We start from the raw sequence: 20,932 nt of genomic DNA on the forward strand, positions 1-20,932 counted from the left end.
TCACTTACATCTGGCACAGTTGATCTTTAATTTTTAATTTTCTTGAAAAAACACAAAAACATAAGTGAAAAAGGTTTCTGAAAATAATTACAATGCTACAGGATTTTTTCTTCATCTTCTAAAAGAGGGAAACATTTAGACAAAAGTATATATTTATATTCTTTTAGATTTGGCAGGGAGGGAGTGGTGTGGGAAAGAAATAAGCATCCATTAGAAGCAGTAGACCAAATGGTAACAGGACAGAATAATGACAGCAAATCATACATTTATACACTGAATCGTAACAAGTAAAAAGAAACTGAAAGGAACTCACATTTTATCCATGGGAAACAGAAAATGCATCAAAGTGGGGTGAGGGTATTTTCTAGAATAGAGACGGTTGTCCTAGATTCATATTTGTACAAAACAGGGTGAGTTTTGGGAGTGATAGCACCTGAATTCTAACGGTTGTTTGAGATCGCACCATTTACCCTGTCACCCCCTTCTACTCCCTTTCATTCATACCCCACCCTTATTTTGGAGTGGTCTCGTCACCATGTCGATTGCCCTCTCGCACCGTCCCTGAATCCCTCATAGGCGCCCCTCTGTCTCAGGATGGGGCTACCTGACCACAGTACTCCTGGAAGAGTTAGTCCACAGCCCACACCTTTGGGTATAGATGGCCTTGTCATAAAGCACTTAGAACCCCCAGGGTAAGGAGAGAACCCTGTCTGGGATGACCGCCACACCCATAGTGCCACCCTCACAGGAACCCCCGACCTCCCCCTCCACTTTCATCACGCAGCGTAGGCGCCTGAACCCAAACTCCTGAGTCTCTTGTCTGGTTTAGTCAAAAAAAGAAATGTATACAACATGGAAAGAAACCCTGCTCCCACTAAGTGTGTAGTAACTAATCGCGCTCCATTCCCGCTCCCTTCAGAGAGTGCAGGTGCTTTTAAGCCTCCCTGTCCTTCTACAGTCTTTTCTCTGTCACACAGAGATGTCCCCAACTTCTCCCTGTACCCCCTGTCCCAGACAGAGGAGGCAGGCTCTAGGATATCCTCTGGATCAGTTTGTCCTCTGATAGGCAGTAGAGGGTGTTGACGGACAGCTCAGAGATGAAGGCCTCGCAGGCTTTACGGGAGACACCCTTGCATTCCCGCAGGTCCAGCAGGGAGAGGCAGGAGAGCCGGCGGAGGTACTGCAGACACGTGTCTGTCAGCTTACTGCAGCCTGGGAGATAGAGACAGTGGGGCTCAATACCAACTACAACTCAATATCAAGTACAAGTCACAATCCTGTCTGTGTGCTGCTCCCACTCTCCGCTGTGTCTGTGTGAGTCCAAGTCTTACCCCCCAGGTTGAGCTCAGTGAGTGTGTTGCGTGTGGAGGAGCCCACGGCAGTGAGCAGGTTGATGGACTGGTCAGTGAGGCCTCCACAGTGGGACAGGTCCAGACGGGTCAGCAGGGGCATGTGTCTGATCACCAGCCTCAGAGTAGAGTCACTGATCTCCAGCCCCGCCAGACGGAAAGACTGCATGTTCCTTAGCTGACTGCGGTTATCACAACCTAGAGAGACAGAGAGAGGAGAGGGGGACGGGATTAGGGCAGAAAGAGGGAGGGAGAGGAGGAGGAGAAAGAGGGGTAGAAACAGATGTGACAGGAGGGCGGCAGTGGAAGAGAGAAAAGAGGAGGGAGAGGGAAAGAAGGATTGAGAATGAGAGAATATCTGTGTCCGCTGCTGACTCCAGCGGGACATAGCTAATTAATGTGGTATGACAAGGGATTTATCCGAACAGTACTTAATTTAAAACAGAAAACGGTGGAGGAAGGGGGGGGCTCTCACCTGGGGGGTTGAGCAGGTCCCGGATCTGTCCATCTTTGACCCCGTCGGCCCACCGCAGGTCCAGTGTGCGCAGGAGGGGGCAACTGGTCGAGCTCAGAGCCGAAATAGAAGACCAGGAGCACCCAGACAACATGAGATCCTTCAGCCCTGAGCCGGAGAGAGAGATAATTACATCTCCAAAGTGAGTAATAGTTCAAGTGGGCATGTCTGTGTGTGTGTGTGTGTGTGTGTGTGTACCTGGCAGGCGGTTGATGAGCCACGTGAGTTGTTTCTTGGAGATGGAGGTCCATGAGAGTTCCAGGGTGACTGGCTGGCGTTTGATGATGCCCGACAGGGCCTGAGGACTGATCGCTTTAGACACGCTCAGATTGATCCGCATCCACAGCCTCTTATCCAAGCTCCTGCACAAGAACACACCATTTTTTTTTATCAAGCTCCTATACACTCTTGCACATGCAGACACATGAATAGTTAGCACAGCTCTTATGGAATACTGCTATGTGTATGTGTGTATAAAATGCATTCTTAAATGTTTGTCTCTTACCATTTGTACCAGTTCTTGCAGACAGCCATGCAGACACAGAGCTCGGCACGAGTCAGGTAACGGAAGACTGATACCCACACTTCTCTCTCACAGCCCGGCTCGCTCCCTCCATTCGCCACCTCCCTCTCCCCACCTGCCTCGCTCCCCCCATCCTGTAAAGCCGACAGAGGGAGGCGTAGAGGGGGAACACGGGAGGAGGAAGCTCCGTTGTTTGTTCTCTCTGGTCTGCCCGGCCTCGTTCTCCTCTCGTCTGGATGGGAGCCGCGTGTGTGTGTGTTGCTTCCCCGGATGTGTGTGTGTCTGTCTGAGTGTGAGGGTGCAGGGTCTGGGGCGTGGTTCCTGAGGGGTGGTCGGGCCAGATTCTTGCGTTGCATGCAACTCTGGCCGGGAGGGGCAGGGCGAGGGGTGACTGCAGCCTCCAGTTTGGGGACGATGGCCCCTGGATCACGTTTGGCCCTCGACGGCTGTAGGGTCACTGTGAGATACGAGCCCTTCATGAGGTCGTCGCTAAGGTCCGACACTACGAGGACCGGTGGCGCCGCCTGTGCCTGTCCTCCATCCCTCCCGTCTTCATCCATCTCCTCCTCTTCTTCTCCATTTTGGTTGGACTGCCCACTCTCTTCCTTTTCTTCTTCTTTGGCTGCTCCTCTTCCTTGTCTCTGTGGCCGGTTTTCTTTGTCCCGTCTGCCACCCCGCACGCCGTTCTCCCTCTCCTCCTCCTCCTCCTCCTCATCACTACTACTACTACTACTACTACTGCTGCTGCTGCTACTGCTACTGCTGCTATCACTCTCTTCCTCTGCTCCGCCGTGTCTCTGTCCTCCTCTTCCTCTCCCTGCTGCTCCTCCTCTGAGCCGTACGCCTCGCCCCCTGCGCCCCTCTCCCCTGCCTGCGGGGGCCAGGCTGAGGGAGGGTTGGGGGGGCTGTAGTCGTGCCCTTGTAGGGGAGCGGTAGTGGGAGCCTCTGAAGGACCCACGGCCCCGGGACAGTCTGCCGACAGGGGAGTGAAGGCGAGAGGACAACCCTCTCTGGAGGTGGCCCAGACCCTGGGAGCCCAGGAGCTTGGGAGAACACTCCAGAGACGACGTCTGCTTCTGTAGAGAGGAGAGGAGGAGTAGAATAGGTCAAACAATGCTTTGGTTTGAATAATCATGCACTGGTTTAGAGAGATACGGTGCTTTAAAATATGTGCTTACTGATTGTAAGATTTTGCTGCGCTCCAGTTTGATCTGCAACACAAAGAGAGAGATTTAAAATGAGATGACTTGGTGAAAAGTTATTGTACGAATCCCAAAAAACTTTAGCCCCCCCCCTCTTTCTCTCTCTCCCTCCCTCTCTCACCCTCTTCCGGAGTCTTAGCTCCAGTGCTCCAGCTCTCTTCCTGTTCTGTTGTTGCTGCAGTAGCAGCCGCTGAGAGGGAGGGGGCGCTCTCCGCTGGGACAGAGAGGACGTCAGGGGGGGTCTGCCACGTCGCCCCTTCCTCACCCCACCTCCTGCATCCCCTACTCCTATCCCTTCCCGGTGGGCATGCTTTGACGGCCTCGACGTAGAGAGAGAACCTGTAGACACCATGCTGTCCTCATCACTGCTGGACGACTGAGACAGAGAGGGAGAGTGTTAGAGGGGCAACGTCACAAAACAGGTATTAATGGAGTAGGTGGGTATTGTCTTACAGGGACAGAGGAATAGACAGAGCGAGAGAGAGAGAGAGAGAGACACACACACACACACACACACACACGGCAAGAAGGGCCTTCTATGCCATCAAAGGGAACATACAATTCAACATCCTAATTAGGATCTGGCTAAAAATACTTGAATCAGTTATAGAACCCATTGCCCTTTATGGTTGTGAGGTCTGGGGTCCGCTCACCAACCAAGAATTCACATATGGGATAAACGCCAAATTGAGAGCGCATGCAGAATTCTGCAAAAACATCCACCGTGTACAACGTAAAACACCAAATAATGCATGCAGAGCAGAATTAGAACGATACTTGCTAATGATCAAAATCCAGAAAAAAAACTGTTAAATTCTACAACCACCTAAAAGGAAGTGATTCTCAAACATTCCATAACAAAGCCATCACCTACAGAGAGATGAACCTGGAGAAGAGTCCCCTAAGCAAGTTTGTCCTGGGGCTTTGTTCACAAACACAAACAGACCCCACAGAGCCCCAGGACAGCAACACAATTAGACACAACTAAATCATGAGAAAACAAAAAGATAATTACTTGACACATTGGAAAGAATTCACCCAAAAAAACAGAGCAAACTGGACTATTTGGCCCTAAACAGAGAGTACACAGCGGCAGAATACCAGACCACTGTGACTGAACCAAAATTAAGGAAAGCTTTGACTATGTACAGACTCAGTGAACATAGCCTTGCTTGGCAGACCTGGCTCTCAAGAGAAGACAGGCTATGTGCACACTGCCCACAAAATGAGGTGGAAACTGAGCTGCACTTCCTAACCTCCTGCCAAATGTATGACCATATTAGAGATACATATTTCCCTCAGATTACACAGACCCGCAAAGAATTTCAAAACAAATCCAATTTTGATAAACTCCCATATCTATTGGGTGAAAAACCACAGTGTGCATCAAAGCAGCAAGATGTGTGACCTGCTGCCACAAGAAAAGGGCAACCAGTGAAGAACTAACACCATTGTAAATACAACCCATATTTATTTCCCCTTTTGTACTTTAACTATTTGCACATCGTTATAAGACTATACATAGCCATAATCTGACATTTGAAATGTCTCTATTCCTTTTTGATAGTTTATTTCACTTGCTTTGGCAATGTAAACATATGTTTCCCATGCCAATAAAGCCCATTGGAGGGAGTGAGAGAGAGAGAGGGAGAGGGAGAGAGAGAAATGATGGGGTACCTCTGATGAGGAGCCTACTTTGCCCTGGTAACATTTGGGACACTCCCAGCAGCTGGGCAGGTCCTTGTTGATCCTGCCCTCCCCAGGCACCTGAGGGAGAAGAATGAACAGTTATAACACCTGACATACACACAGAGGACTGTTATGAACACCTATAACACCGCTATCATCCTTAAGGGCCGTTTGACTTTGGGACCCCTCGTGAGGTCTGGTCACCTTGATGCAGTCGGGGTGGGCGATCTGAGCACAGTTGGAGCATTCCATGAGGGTTGTGGAGGAGGGGCTTGCGTCTGCAAACTCCTGCTTCCCCTGGCCCTCTCCACACAGAGCACACACTGCTGAGTTAGGCAGGCCAGGCTGGAGACAGGGAGAGACAAGGGTCAACATACTATACTCACACACCTCATACACACACACAGGGTGTGAAGGCAGTGCACTGGCTACTCACAGCGAGACACTGGCGCATCATGCAGCCCTTCTTCATGCGCCCGGGTCCTCCGAACCTCCTCATGTCTTTGCAGAAGTTGCATTCGCCACACTCCTTCCTCTGGCAGGCTGCACAGTGTTTGCAGCGCACGCGCCGCCGTCTCAGAGCCGAGATAGAGGAGGCAGGCTTGGCGGGGCGTGGGACCATGGGCCTGTGGGGCATGGCGAGGCGAGGACGGTACACCACCGAGGGGGGAGGGGAAGGGGGCTGGTACCACGAGGGCTGGCCAGGGAAGGTGGGAGAGGAAGAGAGGAAAGTTAGACGTCTGCCCCTTTGTTGTTGAGGGCTTGACCGTGGTGACTAAATGTATGCACGCTTGCATGTTTGGTGGGTGTTTGAATGTGTTTATGAGAGGCACGTGCTCTCTGGCTCACCCTCTTGGGCCACTTGACGATGGGCTTTCCAGTGTAAGACAGCTTGGGGTCGTCGTTGCAGTGTTCTTCCAGAAGAGCCTAAACAGGACACAAGTCATGTCAAGGCTATTGATTGAAAGACTTACAGATGGATACAGACAGATACTGATAAGACACTGTTCCAATATTCACAGTAGCATACCACTTAGAATGAAGCAATGTATTGGTCATGCACTGGAAGTTGTATGCTGTGTGGATATTAAAACGTAGCAATAGACTGGTCCCTGTGTAAGCTCAGTTGGTTGAGCATGTCGCCCTTGCAATGTCAGGATCGTGGGCTTGATTCCTGCTGGGACCACCCATACAATGTACTTGTACAGTGCCTTCAGAAAGTATTCACATCCTTTGACTTTTTCCAAATGTTGTTGTGTTACAAAGTGGGATTAAAATGGGTTTAATTGTCAATGATCTACACAAAATACTCTAATGTGAAAGTGGAAGAAAAATTCTAACATAAAAAATAAAATAAAAACACTAATATATCTTGATTAGGTAAGTATTCAACCCCCAGAGTCAATACATGTTAGAATGAAAATGGCAGATTTGGGCACTGATAAATTAAGTCAGAGCTTAGGCTCTGCGCTTCACAGCGCTGTATTGGTTTTGACTGACAACCGTTCTGAACTTGGGCACCGCACGCAACAAGAAGTTGCCACCATCCCACTAAAACACTAATATATCTTGATTAGATTAGTATTCAACCCCCTGAGTCAATACATGTTAGAATGACCTTTGGCAGCGATTACAGCTGTTAGTCTTTCTGGGTAAGTCTCTAAAGCCGTGTTCACATTGGCAGGTCGAAGTGACTCAAATCCTATTTATCTGCATATCCCATTAGAATCTGTTGTTTTTCCTGCAGTCTGAACGGTCAAAAAGCAAGTGGAATCAGATATTTCAAGCCACATAATTTTTGTAAATATAAACTCAGCAAAAAAAGAAACGTCCCTTTTTCAGGACCCTGTCTTTCAAAGATAATTTGTAAAAATCCAAATAACTTCACAGATCTTCATTGTAAAGGGTTTAAACACTGTTTCCCATGCTTGTTCAATGAACCATAAACAATTAATGAACATGCACCTGTGGAACGGTCATTAAGACACTAACAGCTTACAGACGGTAGGCAATTAAGGTCACAGTTTTGAAAACTTAGGACACTAAAGAGGCCTTTCTACTGACTCTGAAAAACACCAAAAGAAAGATGCCCTGGGTCCCTGCTCATCTGCGTGAACGTGCCTTAGGCATGCTGCAAGGAGGCATGAGGACTGCAGATGTGGCCAGGGCAATAAATTGCAATGTCCGTACTGTGAGACGTCTATGACAGCGCTACAGGGAGACAGGACGGACAGCTGATCGTCCTCGCAGTGGCAGACCACCTGCACAGGATCGGTACATCCGAACATCACACCTGCAGGACAGGTACAGGATGGCAACAACAACTGCCCGAGTTACACCAGGAACGCACAATCCCTCCATCAGTGCTCAGACTGTCCGCAATAGGCTGAGAGAGGCTGGACTGAGGGCTTGTAGGCCTATTGTAAGGCAGGTCCTCACCAGACATCACCGGCAACAACGTGCCTATGGGCACAAACCCACCGTCGCTGGACCAGACAGGACTGGCAAAAAGTGCTCTTCACTGACGAGTCACAGTTTTGTCTCACCAGGGGTGATGGTCGGATTCGCGTTTATCTTCGAAGGAATGAGCGTTACACCAAGGCCTGTACTCTTGAGCGGGATCGATTTGGAGGTGGAGGGTCCGTCATGGTCTGGGGCGGTGTGTCACAGCATCATCGGACTGAGCTTGTTGTCATTGCAGGCAATCTCAACGCTGTGCGTTACAGGGAAGACATCCTCCTCCCTCATGTGGTACCCTTCCTGCAGGCTCATCCTGACATGACCCTCCAGCATGACAATGCCACCAGCCATACTGCTCGTTCTGTGCGTGATTTCCTGCAAGACAGGAATGTCTGTGTTCTGCCATGGCCAGCGAAGAGCCCGGATCTCAATCCAATTGAGCACGTCTGGGACCTGTTGGATCGGAGGGTGAGGGCTAGGGACATTCCCCCAGAAATGTCCGGGAACTTGCAGGTGCCTTGGTGGAACATCTCATAGCAAGAACTGGCAAATCTGGTGCAGTCCATGAGGAGGAGATGCACTGCAGTACTTAATGCAGCTGGTGGCCACACAAGATACTGACTGTTACTTTTGATTTTGACCCCCCCTTTGTTCAGGGACACATTATTCAATTTCTGTTAGTCACATGTCTGTGGAACTTGTTCAGTTTATGTCTCCGTTGTTGAATCTTGTTATGTTCACACACATATTTACATGTCAAGTTTGCTGAAAATAAACGCAGTTGACAGTGAGAGGACGTTTCTTTTTTTGCTGATTTTATATCTGATTCCTGGCCATGTGACTTGTCTCAATGGTCAAATCTGATTTGTGGTTTTTAGACTTATTTGGCTCCCGAGTGGCGCAGTGGTCTAAGGCACTGCATCTCAGTGCTTGAGGCGTCACTACAGACCCCCTGGTTCGATTCCAGGCTGTATCACAACCGGCCGTGATTGGGAGTCCCATAGGGCGGCGCACAATTGGCCCAGCGTCATCTGGGTTTGGCCGGTGAAGGCCGTCATTGTAAATAAGAATTTGTTCTTAACTGACTTGCCTAGTTAAATAAAGGTAAAATAAAATAAAATAAATAAATAAAAATCTTGTTGCTTGCGAGCTACTCTGTTGACAGTTTGACAAGAACATGGAGGTAGATAACTGGCTTGTTAATTGTTTACAAACAAATTAGTGAATGTGCTAGAAAGCTAAACAGCTAATGACTTATTTTCAAAGTTTGATCATCTTATCCTTTGATCACCTTATCCTTAAATGTGCTCTTACCCTATGATTTTGAACATTCAACACCATCCAAAGTGTAATTAATAACTTTACCATGCTCAAATGGATATTCAATGTCTGCTTCTTTTCTTTTCACCCATCTACCAATAGGTGCCCTTCTTTGCGAGGCATTGAAAAACCTCCCTGGTGTGCTTGAAATTCACTGCTCGACTGAGGGACCTTACAGATAATTGTATGTGTGGGGTACAGAGATGAGGTAGTCATTCAAATCATGTTTAACACTATTATTGCACACAGAGTGAGTCCATGCAACTTATTATGGGACTTGTTAAGCACCTTTTTACTCCTGAACGTATTTAGTCTTGCCATAACAAAGGGGTTGAATACTTATTGACTCAAGACATTTCAGCTTTTCATTTTTAATTAATTTGTAAATATTTCTAAAAACATAATTCCACTTTGACATTATGGAGTATTGTGTGTAGGCCAGTGATGAAAAAAATCTAAACTTAATCAATTTTAGATTTAGGCTGTAACACAACACAATTTGGAAAAAGTCAAGGGGTGTGAATATTTTCTGAAGGCACTGTAACTGCCAAAATAAAGGAAACACTTGACTAAATGAGGGATACAAAGTATATTGAAAGCAGGTGCTTCCACACAGGTGTGGTTCCTGAGTTAATGAATAAAATAACATACCATCATGCTTAGGGTCATGTATAAAAATGCCCAGTTGCACATTATTTTGGCTACCATGGCTAGAAGAGATCTCAGTGACTTGAAAGAATGGTCTCAAAGGAGCATAGGGGGTTTAAGGGGTGTGTGTGTGTCTGGAGTGGTGCCTAAGATAGCGTTTTCCACCACCATCAACAAAACATCAAACTTTGGAATTTCTCGTGGAAGAATGGTGTCGCATCCCTCCAATACAGTTCCAGACACTTGTAGAATCTATGCCTAGGTGCACTGAAGCTGTTCTGGCAGATTGTGGTGGCCCAACATCCTATTAACCCTCATACCCATATACGGGTTGAAAATGGCAGATTTGGGCACTGATAAGCGCCTAAATTGGCACACAGTGGCTGTACAGTAACATGCTATGAATGACATCAGAGCTCAGGCTCTGTGCTTCACAGCGCTGTATGGGTTTTGTCTGACAACCGTCCTGAACTTGGGCACCGCACGCAACAAGAAGTTGCCCCCATCCCTCCCGCTAATTGGGCAACTTTTGCACACAAAAAATGGTCTGAGTGAGGGAAATGCTGTAAATTAAAAGGGCTCGATGTACTTTGAAAGATGAGACGTTGAGGATTATATTAATCATATCAGCAAGCCAAACACCCATGAGTCCAAATGTGCACTTCACAAGTACCATATCATAAAACTCATGTCAACGTTTAGGATCACTATGTTTGATGTATAGCTACAAGATGACATGGCGTCATATCCTGGGTTGTTCTGAACAGATTGAGACTGTCTATTGTGAAGAAAACTTGCAGCGGAACACGCACCTGAATGCACTCATGACTCCTTTCAATGCGCATCAAAATTACGACCTGTTTCTCAGAATTGCCTTCTGAAAGCCTAACACTAAGATCGTACTTTATAACTCGGCAAGTCATGTTGGCAATTGAAAAAGCTTTCAATGTGCTTGAGGCGTCACTACAGACCCGGGTTCAATCCCAGGCTGCGCACAACTGGCCCAGCGTCGTCCGGGTTAGGGGAGGGTTTGGCCGGGGGGTGGGGTGGACTTTACTTGGCTCATTGCACTCTAGCGACTCCTTGTGGCGGGCCGGGCGCCTGCAAATCAAATCAAATTGTATTTGTCACAAGGAGTCGGCTGACTTCGGTCGTCAGTTGAACGGTGTTTCCTCTGACACATTGGTGCAGCTGGCTTCCGGGTTAAGCGGGCAGGTGTTAAGTAGCGCGGTTTGACGGGTCATGTTTCGGGGGACATATGACTCGACCTTCGCCTCTCCCGAGCCCGTTGGGGAGTTGCAGCGATGAGACAAGATCGTAATTGGATCGCAATTGGATATCAAGGAATTGGGGAGAAAAAGGTTTCAAATGATGCCCACCTGACCCAGATTGCAATTTATAATGGGCCATTTTTGGATTGCGTAAACATTAATTGTGTGATGGCGGGGATGCAGGATTATGTTCCAAACAAAACAACTACAAGTGTACAGCTAGGAGAGTTCAAATAAGCACCTTATAGTTGAAGACACTTCTTTGAGTCATAAAAGTGCATTGAAATTACTTAGGAACTGTGCACATTTTGGAGAGGTGTGTGGCCACTTGGAAAGACCCATTAGTCCTCTCACTCAAACCCTTGTCATTTTCTTTTGTCTTGTTGTACTTACCTCACATTTTCCAGAAATATTCTTATGTTACTGAATGTATCCAGAATATTTTCAGATATCGTTATCAACAAATGTGACGAAATGTACAGTAAATGTAAAATGCACATAAAATCAACAGTGTAGTTTGGATTCAGTCTTGTGTCTGGTAAACTGTTGGGTCCTCAACTTCGGTATAATAATTTTCCCATAATCCCCAAACTATTCCCTTCAATTGCTACCATGCTTATGCATTTCATATTTCTTCTGTAAGAAACGTTTCAATTTAGCCCTATCCACATAACCCTTTACACTCGTGGGAATTGGCCTAAGAAACTATGTTGTTTCCTTTATTTTGGCAGTTACCTGTACAGTGGGGAGAACAAGTATTTGATACACTGCTGATTTTGCAGGTTTTCCTACTTACAAAGCATGTAGAGGTCTGTAATTTTTATCATAGGTACACTTCAACTGTGAGAGACGGAATCTAAAACAAAAATCCAGAAAATCACATTGTATGATTTTTAAGTAATTAATTTGCATTTTATTGCATGACACAAGTATTTGATCACCTACCAACCAGTAAGAATTCCGGCTCTCACAGACCTGTTAGTTTTTCTTTAAGAAGCCCTCCTGTTCTTCACTCATTACCTGTATTAACTGCACCTGTTTGAACTCGTTACCTGTATAAAAGACACCTGTCCACACACTCAATCAAACAGACTCCAACCTCTCCACAATGGCCAAGACCAGAGAGCTGTGTAAGGACATCAGGGATAAAATTGTAGACCTGCACAAGGCTGGGATGGGCTACAGGACAATAGGCAAGCAGCTTGGTGAGAAGGCAACAACTGTTGGCGCAATTATTAGAAAAGATGACGGTCAATCACCCTCGGTCTGGGGCTCCATGCAAGATCTCACCTTGTGGGGCATCAATGATCATGAGGAAGGTGAGGGATCAGCCCAGAACTACACTGCAGGACCTGGTCAATGACCTGAAGAGAGCTGGGACCACAGTCTCAAAGAAAACCATTAGTAACACACTACGCCGTCATGGATTAAAATCCTGCAGCGCACGCAAGGTCCCCCTGCTCAAGCCAGCGCATGTCCAGGCCCGTCTGAAGTTTGCCAATGACCATCTGGATGATCCAGAGGAGGAATGGGAGAAGGTCATGTGGTCTGATGAGACAAAAATTGAGCTTTTTGGTCTAAACTCCACTCGCCGTGTTTGGAGGAAAAATAAGGATGAGTACAACCCCAAGAACACCATCCCAACCGTGAAGCATGGAGGTGGAAACATCATTCTTTGGGGATGCTTTTCTGCAAAGGGGACAGGACGACTGCACCATATTGAGGGGAGGATGGATGGGGCCATGTATCGCGAGATCTTGGCCAACAACCTCCTTCCCTCAGTAAGAGCATTGAAGATGGGTCATGGCTGGGTCTTCCAGCATGACAACGACCCCAAACACACAGCCAGAGCAACTAAGGAGTGGCTCCGTAAGAAGCATCTCAAGGTCCTGGAGTGGCCTAGCCAGTCTCCAGACCTGAACCCAATAGAACATCTTTGGAGGGAGCTGAAAGTCCGTATTGCCCAGCGACAGCCCCGAAACCTGAAGGATCTGGAGAAGGTCTGTATGGAGGAGTGGGCCAAAATCCCTGCTGCAGTGTGTGCAAACCTGGTTAAGACCTACAGGAAACGTATGATCTCTGTAATTGCAAACAAAGGTTTCTGTACCAAATATTAAGTTCTGCTTTTCTGATGTATCAAATACTTATGTCATGCAATAAAATGCAAATTAATTACTTAAAAAATCATACAATGTGATTTTCTGGATTTTTGTTTTAGATTAATTACAGACCTCTACATGCTTTGTAAGTAGGAAAACCTGCAAAATCGGCAGTGTATCAAATACTTGTTCTCCCCACTGTATGTACACACTACTGTAAATGGCTTTAGATGAAAGCATCTCCCATAAGTTATATATATGATATTATTATATTCTAGACTGGTGCATTGTACCCACCCGTATGTCGTGGAGCAGGGCAGGGGCGTTGCGAATGCCTGCGGGGACACACTTCTTGTGGGCTGGCAGCTCCTCCAGCTTCCCCAGCAGGTTCCACAGCCCCTCCAGCTCCAGAGGGGTCAGGTTTACCCTCGCACCCGGAGCAGGGGAGTCATCCTCATCAGACTCTTCCGTTTTCACCTTCATCTCTCGTTCCTCCTCCTTTTCTTCCTCATCATCGTCTCCCTCTTTCTTCTCCTCCGATGTGCCGTTTTTCGTGTGGCCGTTGAGTTTGTTCTCCGAGTCTTCACGAGTCAGACCTGAGGGAGGGACAAAAACAGAGGGATTAAAACGAGAGAGGCGGGGGGAGGGGTGCGCAATGAGGGACAGAAAAATATAAATTGTTGTCTGTGTGTTCTCACCAACACCAAGCGAGTGCTTCTGGAACTCAGGGGTGAGGTGAGAGGTGTTGGTCAGGCAGTAGAGGTATCTTTCCAGAACGTACCAGCACATCTCATAATAGAAGGGGTATCTGAACTTAGCCGGGACCTGGAGAGGGGACAAGGAAAGCAGAACACATTAGATATTGAAGGGAAGTGACTACTCTCACCGATAGTCAACAGGTAATAGTTTCCCCCCTCATTGAGTAGTACTCATGCATGTGCAGTACAGCCGTGTGTGATGCGTGTGCAGTAGAGTAATGTGTGATGCGTGTGCGGTGCGGTAGGGTAGTGTACTCACTCGTGTGCGGTCCTCGATGTTGTAGATGTTGAGCTGCATGGGGATGTTGAAGCTGTGGAGGAAGTTTCCCCCAAACACCAGTGTGTCCTCAGGGGTGTAGACAGCATGGATCCAACCTAGACATAAACAGTGGTGGAGGTTAGATGGGGGAACAAAAGGTACTGTGTGTGTGTGTGTATGTGTGTGTGTACGTACCGGAGGGGATCATGAAGGTGTAGCCCTGCTTCAGCTCTATCCTCTGACAGTCCTGGGCCTTGTCTCCCAGGAAGATGTCCCCTTGTTTCCCTGACAACACCCAGTCCTCATACAGCTCCAAGTTCTGGGGTGTGGGCGGGATCAGCCAGAACACCTACAGGAGATCAGAGGTCAGGGGTGAAGAGTGGGATAGACATAGATGCAATAGAATACTAGATGTTCATAACTCTAGAATGTGCTGATAATGGCAGCCATCTTGGTCAGGGATAAATTCAGTCCTATTGAATTCTGTGGCGATTCAAATGTGACACATCAAGGCTCTAGATCTCCTGGGTGTCGTCTCACCTTGCCCCCCCGCAGGATGTGGTACCAGACCGACGTACCACCAAAGTCAACGTGGAAGTCTGTGAAGCAGCCCTGGACACTCATCAGACAGTATCTGAAAGAAAGAAAGAAAGAAAATAATGTTTACATCGTACATCAATCAGCATTAAAAACAAAGACAGTGGTGTATTAAATTAACTCATGCTTCCACGCACAAACACTGCATTGCTATGATGGGGTAAAAAAATATTTTAAAATGTGGAATGAAAGCCATCTAAAGATGCAGGACTCACTTCTGCACTTTGGGATACTGCATGTCTATGATAGAGTTGGTTGAGTCTCTCTGTCTCTCCTTCAGGTGCCTTGGCCACATGTTGTCCACCCAGTCTATCAAATCCACCTGGGGAGAGGGAGGGAAGGTCAGTAGGGACATACACCACTGACTGTCCAGGGCTCTGTGGAAGTGATAGCCCAGCGTTTACAATGGCAAGACTCCCTAGCTTGCTATGTGATAGTTTGGTGTTTGACATGGTTTTCTGGTTTGTAGTAGTGACCGATTAGTGCTCCTTGTGGTCGGTTCGGTTTCAGGCTGATTATTAAAAGATTATCACGTTTTTTCGATTTTGAATTTTTAAAAAATTACATTAAATGCATTAGGAAATAATGACAGGGATTTTAGAGCTTTTTAATGGAAATTCCAAAGCCAAAAAGTGAACATTCAATTGCCAAAACAATATTCCATTGTCTCGGTCAGGTCCACTTTGGGTATGAAAAAGTAATATAAACAACTGAAATGTTGTATTTCGTTTTTATTTGATGACTTTATCATGTTTAATTCCTTAAAGTCATCTATTCTCTGCTCAGGCAGTAGCAGTCAGCCAGGCCATCTAACATTATGTGCTCCCCATACTGTAGTGTCTTTAGTCATCCTATTTAGCTAGCCTGCCTAAGTATGCTGCAGAGCTGTCTGAATCATTTTACTAGTTCTTCAAAGTAGATAAGGCATACTTCCCTGAACTGTCTCAATCCCTCTCTCTCCTCATTGTGTTGTGTACATTCCTCTCTCATACGGTCTGTGTATATCTAACCTAACGTAGCAGCCGTAAAAGTGTATCCGTCCAGAGATCTGTATATAATGATGAGATGCTCATGTCTCCGCTCTAACAATGGGAGTCGTTGTCCCAAAGGCGGGAAGGCAGGTGACAAGCTTAGGTCCAAAATAAACTGCAGCTGGTAAATGAATCTGTTACTCTCTCAGCAATACTGGTTTGTGTGTCTTACCGAGGTGGGTCGTTTCACCAGGTTCTCCAGCTTGGTGTGACTGAACTCCAAGCTGATGACGTTATAGAGCTTATCTCGCTCCGAGGGCGGGGTCTCGTAGTACCGCCGCCATTGGGCCATGGACATCTCGATGCCCTTCTGAGTGGTCACATCCATAACGTCAACCATCCTCCGACTGCCTATGACAGAGGGGGACAGGCAAAGGGCAGGGATAATTATTTACAGGGCCTGCAGCACTGTTTTGAAATCAGTTGAAATCAGCAGCTGTGAGTTCATAAGAGAGTGTTCTTAGTTTGGGACTTACCTACGAACAGCTTGACATCACTCACACTGAAATCAGAGTCTGGCATCCTGAAAAAATGAGAGAGAGCGAAAGGGAAAGAGAGAGAGTGAGAGGGGGGTTATTAAATAAAGCTGGAGAATCAGAGAGTGAGCCAACAGTTATATTTCCATCTCTCCACAGATCTCCAGTGAGGAAGGTCGGCTAGATAATTAGAAGAAGAAGGGTGACCTACTCTAAGCCGAGGCCGTCTTTTTTCTCAAAGATGAGAGGGTCTCTTAGCCCCTCCCTCTGGATGTACTCGAATGTGAAGTCTGCAGAGAAACACACGTTATTGTCAACAATGCAGGGCAGGCACACCAAGAGTAATCAAAGAAGTAGAACCATAATTAGGGCCAAGAGTTTTGCCAGATTACAAAACTAACAAGTTTTTCCAGGTCAAGATCATAACATAGGAGAAACCTGGTTAAAGCCTCTAAGGGATATCATAGCGTGGTTTGACCCCTGACCTTTTCCCTCCATGTGTTTAACCAGGTTGGAGTTGAACCGGTCACTCAACAGCTTCTCATCCAGGTCAAAGGTCCTCTTCCCCTCAATCTCATCGTCCGAGATCCCATCATCGAGGTAGCGCCGCCGCGTCCCTGTACGCTAGTGACACAAGGCAGAAACTCAACTTTGATGGTAATTGAATAACCGTGTAACTGACGGTTATGGACGAAGACCGTCATGAAAATAAAATAACTGTCAAAACCATTTAAATAGGCCTACATTCATTTTAGGATATTTAAAAAATGTTGACTATTTTCATGTAGATCCTAATAGTGGGAGTGTTTACTAATGATTATAAGCAATTGTTTTGCTAACTTAATCTGTCTATTAAACTGTCTACAGCTCATCCTCTTTCCAACTGTCCTTTGATGCTCAGGCAGCTAATCCACTAGATGTGCAGGGGTGTAGAGTGCTATAGGCTATGATACTTCAGTAAAATAATTGCGAGTGCCTGAGCACGCATAGAAGTACCTGGCCTGCATCTAGCAAATGTCAAATGTAGGAAAGTGCCCAGCTGGGTTTCTCAGTAATTTTTTTCTTCACCTCACACATTAAGTCAACAAAGTCCTTTTTTTTTTTTTTTTTTACATCCATTCATATTATAACAGTTCCTCACAGTATTCGAAAAATCTTTCCAACACTCTCCCCTTCGATAATCAGCGTCACTGACAAATAGGCTATGGACATGTTGCGTGTATTTGTTTCTATTTTAATGATTGTCAATTTCATATTCATACTATAGCATAGCTGTCCACTTCATACTTTCCCTGTCAATGCATTATCTTATAGCGTACTTTCCGAAAGCCTAAGGTAGGCCTAGGTTTTTTAATACGTTTTAAGGAAAGGATCAATATTTGCTGTCTGACATATGCTGGTGGCTTTGATTGACAGGTGTTTTTACGAGGGTGTGCGTGTGTGAGTTTGCTGATTCTCTCTATAGGCCTATACTACATGTCCATTTAGAAAGTTTCCTAAAAGTAGCCTGTCTGGACTCCATCTCCTTCATAAGAATAAAATGCTCCTGTCATGATTTAATCTTGTAAAAGGCCTATTTTCAGTAGCTTAGGCTACATTATTTCTCTCATTACGGCATCCTCTCTTTGAAGAACATATGCCACTGCCATCGAATGACCGCAGCAGCAGAGTTTGCGATGTTCGTGACTTCGTTTCAATGGTTTTCTGCGTCGAAATAGGATCCGTATTTTAAAAAATGTATATGCAGAAAAGCAAACAGACAAGGACAAGGTAGGCATATATCCTTACTTTGACTCTGTTAATGTTGTGTCAATACGAAAATGCAACAGATTTGTTGATTAATATTTATAAGTAATAACCTGAATAATAATAATGAAATGCCATGATAATAATAAAGTGTAATGGCTTGTTTCAAATAGGTTTTATTAATAAGCATATCCATGTAAACAAGTGTGTAAACAGAATTGTGACCTCCCCCTGAACGGTTATGTCGGTGACCATGTACATTGGCCTGGCCAATTACCGTAACCTCAAATTCCAAGACTGTCACAGCCCTTCTTTTATCACTTTGAAGGAGATTACTGCTAAAACCATGCATATGTAACAGTATAGCCTTTGTCCCTCTTTACCACAACATTGGCTCGAACCAGGGACCCTCTGAATACATCAACAACTGCCACCCAAGAAGAATCGTTAACTATCGCTCAACAAAAGCAGTGGCCCTCGCAGAGCAATGAAAACAACTGCCTTTAAGGTCTCAGAGCGAGGGACGTCACCGATTGAACGCTACTAGCATGCACTGCTAACAAGATAGCCATTTCACATCGGCAACACACCACTGAGTATACCAAATATTAGGAACACCTTCCTAATAGAGTTGCTCGAACAGACTCAATATGTCTGGGCATGGACTCTACAAGGTGTCGAAAGTGTTCCACAGGGACGCTGACCCATGTTGACTCCAATGCTTCCCACAGTTTTGTCAAGTTGGCTAGATGTCCTTTGGGTGGTAGACCATTCTTGATACACATGGGAAACTGTTGAGCGTGAAAAACCCAGCAGCTTTGCAGTTTTTGACACAAACTGGTGCACCTGCCACCTACTACCATACCCTGTTCAAAGGAACTTAAATATTTTGTCTTGCCCATTCAATCCATGTCTCAATTGTCTCAAGGATTAAAAATCCTTCTTTAACCTGTCTCCTCCCCTTCATCTACACGGATTTAAGTGGATATAACAAGTAACATCAATAAGGGATCATCGCTTTCACCTGGTCAGTCTATGTCATGGAAAGAGCAGGTGCTCTTAATGTTTTGTATACTCAATGAAGACCCATAACAGAAAGATTTGCAGATCAGTCATTCACGCAATGGTCTGCGTGGGCATCACAGAAGGAGGGCCTTATCCTACTACAACCCCATCCCCCTTACTTCCATTCACCCCTTGCTCCCATAGCTTGGCTAGACAGATGGGTCCAGCACAACACCCCACCCCCCATCCTGTTCCACCAAACCCTGGCTCTGCCTGGTATTATCTTTACTCAAAACACCTCGCATGCTGTTTCCTATTGCTCTGCAACTCAGCTGGACTGGTCCATTCTCATATCTTGACTAACTACACATTCTAAGATCCACACACAAACATTCCTTTATTATCTATAATTCAGTGGATTATTTTTAATGACAGCATAAAAAACAAAACATACACCCCTTAGAAAAGCCTAAATGGGTCTACTAAGTCACGGCATGGTAACAAAAAGTTCAACCTAATGTAAAGCGACATGAGCAAACATTATCAGGTCAGACAACAGTGAACTTGAACTTGACCCTACATTGAACCCACTGACACGCATCCAGTCTATTGTCAAGCCAACAGATCCGCAACACCATCTCATCGATTTAGCTTGTTACCGATGCAACAGTGGTTTTCTTTAGGGAAACTAGCTATATAAAACGTGCAAAACAATTTTAGTTAACACACCAAAACGTAGCTATCTAGTTAAATTGTACTTACCAAGCGCTTGCTGTAACGTGGGTTCTGGTCTTCCATGACCTAAGACAGGAATGAGACTGTTGAGAAATCACAATGCTATGAACAGCCTAATTGAGCAGCTAGCGAACTAATTTAACAGCTAATGGTAAAGCTTTTGAAAGCCAAACTATAGGCCAATTGTTGGCATATGAATATAAAATACCCTCAACTTCTGGCGCTTGGATTGACAGTTTGCCAGCTACAGTAAGAGGACAAGGATAAACATTAGCTAGTTTTGGCTAACGTTAAAATATATGACTGACTGAATATTATGATATATAGCTAGTTAATGCTAAGTACTAAATAACTGGTAATAAGTGTCTTTAGCTAGCTACATAATATAGCTAACTACTGTAGCTAACAATCGCAACAACAATCAAATGATACCGTTAGTTTGCTAACGTTAACTTAACTAGCCACCGTTAGCTAGTTATCATTATTGTTGACAAAAACTGGAATATGCTAATTACACTTTTTTGCAACAAAACCAGTTATGCTATCTACATATGCTAACGCGTTAGCTACAATACTGTTGTTAGTCAGCTAGCTAACTTCCCTGAATACATTAGAGTGTGTAGTTGTCCTCTGTTCGGACGCAATTTCAGTTAATAACCTAACGTTACCTAGTTAACATATCCAGCTAAATATAATTGTATAATGTTAGTTACATTTGTGGGGAATCTTTATGTAGCTCAAATGATCTGACGTTCGCGTCTTCATTCGTTAGCTAGTTAGCCATTGAGCTAACGTTAGCGTCCTAATCGGGAAATGGCTAACGTATTATTTTGAGATTACTTTTCACTTTACCACTGAAAGAACTCCTTGGGTTGTTGTGGTCTGTATGTTATCCTGTAGAATGGTTTCTATAAGTTCTCGCTGAAGTTTGTATCCATTTTATATAATTTTAGCTGTGTAGTTTGTTATCCTTGTTATTGTGCGATAAAGTTAAAGCGATCTGCTTCGGTCCGCCATTTTCAGCTGAGCACAAAACACACACCCCACTACCCCCAAAGAGAAGGACCCGCCCCCCAATTTATACTGCCATCCAATAGTAAGTGGATAAATCAACATAGGAATGTTGTGATTGAGTAAAAGTTATGTCATTCTGAGAGAAGGAAGTTTGTTGAGCCGTTTAAATTGCGCCCCACGTGGTGTGACAGCCTATGGCAGTAGAGACCACTGACGTGAGCAAAACATTATTCGCT

The 20,932-nt window shown here is 45.6% G+C and overlaps 1 protein-coding gene across 3 annotated transcripts; it reads right to left on the reverse strand.

The window, feature by feature from the left end:
- Positions 1–19: 19 nt before the first annotated feature.
- On the reverse strand, positions 20–20,714 carry LOC121533684 (lysine-specific demethylase 2A). 3 transcript variants are annotated; one of them, XM_041839832.2, is made up of 23 exons: positions 20,535–20,714; positions 19,710–19,748; positions 16,682–16,820; positions 16,408–16,486; positions 16,197–16,243; positions 15,893–16,071; positions 14,905–15,011; positions 14,633–14,726; positions 14,288–14,441; positions 14,093–14,208; positions 13,774–13,900; positions 13,373–13,671; positions 6,127–6,204; positions 5,714–5,974; positions 5,482–5,622; positions 5,266–5,355; positions 3,710–3,964; positions 3,565–3,597; positions 2,369–3,462; positions 2,062–2,225; positions 1,825–1,971; positions 1,332–1,547; positions 20–1,212 (listed from the first exon to the last, which is right to left on the reverse strand). In XM_041839832.2, the coding sequence occupies exons 2-23, from the start codon at positions 19,743–19,745 to the stop codon at positions 1,031–1,033; spliced, it is 4,038 nt and encodes a 1,345-aa protein (XP_041695766.2). In that variant the 5' UTR covers positions 19,746–19,748; positions 20,535–20,714; the 3' UTR covers positions 20–1,030. The 3 variants fall into 3 exon arrangements, with proteins under 3 accessions (XP_041695766.2, XP_041695774.2, XP_041695783.2); XM_041839840.2 differs by having other exon boundaries at positions 20,523–20,714; XM_041839849.2 differs by lacking the exon at positions 20,535–20,714 and adding an exon at positions 20,396–20,457.
- Positions 20,715–20,932: the final 218 nt, after the last annotated feature.

The sequence above is a fragment of the Coregonus clupeaformis genome, chromosome 2 (genome assembly GCF_020615455.1).
Source record: "Coregonus clupeaformis isolate EN_2021a chromosome 2, ASM2061545v1, whole genome shotgun sequence".
Classification (NCBI taxonomy): domain Eukaryota; kingdom Metazoa; phylum Chordata; class Actinopteri; order Salmoniformes; family Salmonidae; genus Coregonus; species Coregonus clupeaformis.

Excerpts from the sequence above, each read along its gene's own strand:
- LOC121533684 (XM_041839832.2), bottom strand. The coding sequence starts at position 19,745 with ATGGAAGACCAGAACCCACGTTACAGCAAGCGCTTG. Across the intron at positions 15,012-15,892 it reads TGGTGAAACGACCCACCTCG|GTGGATTTGATAGACTGGGT; the intron begins GTAAGACACACA and ends CCCTCTCCCCAG. Across the intron at positions 5,623-5,713 it reads TGATGCGCCAGTGTCTCGCT|CCTGGCCTGCCTAACTCAGC; the intron begins GTGAGTAGCCAG and ends CCCTGTCTCCAG.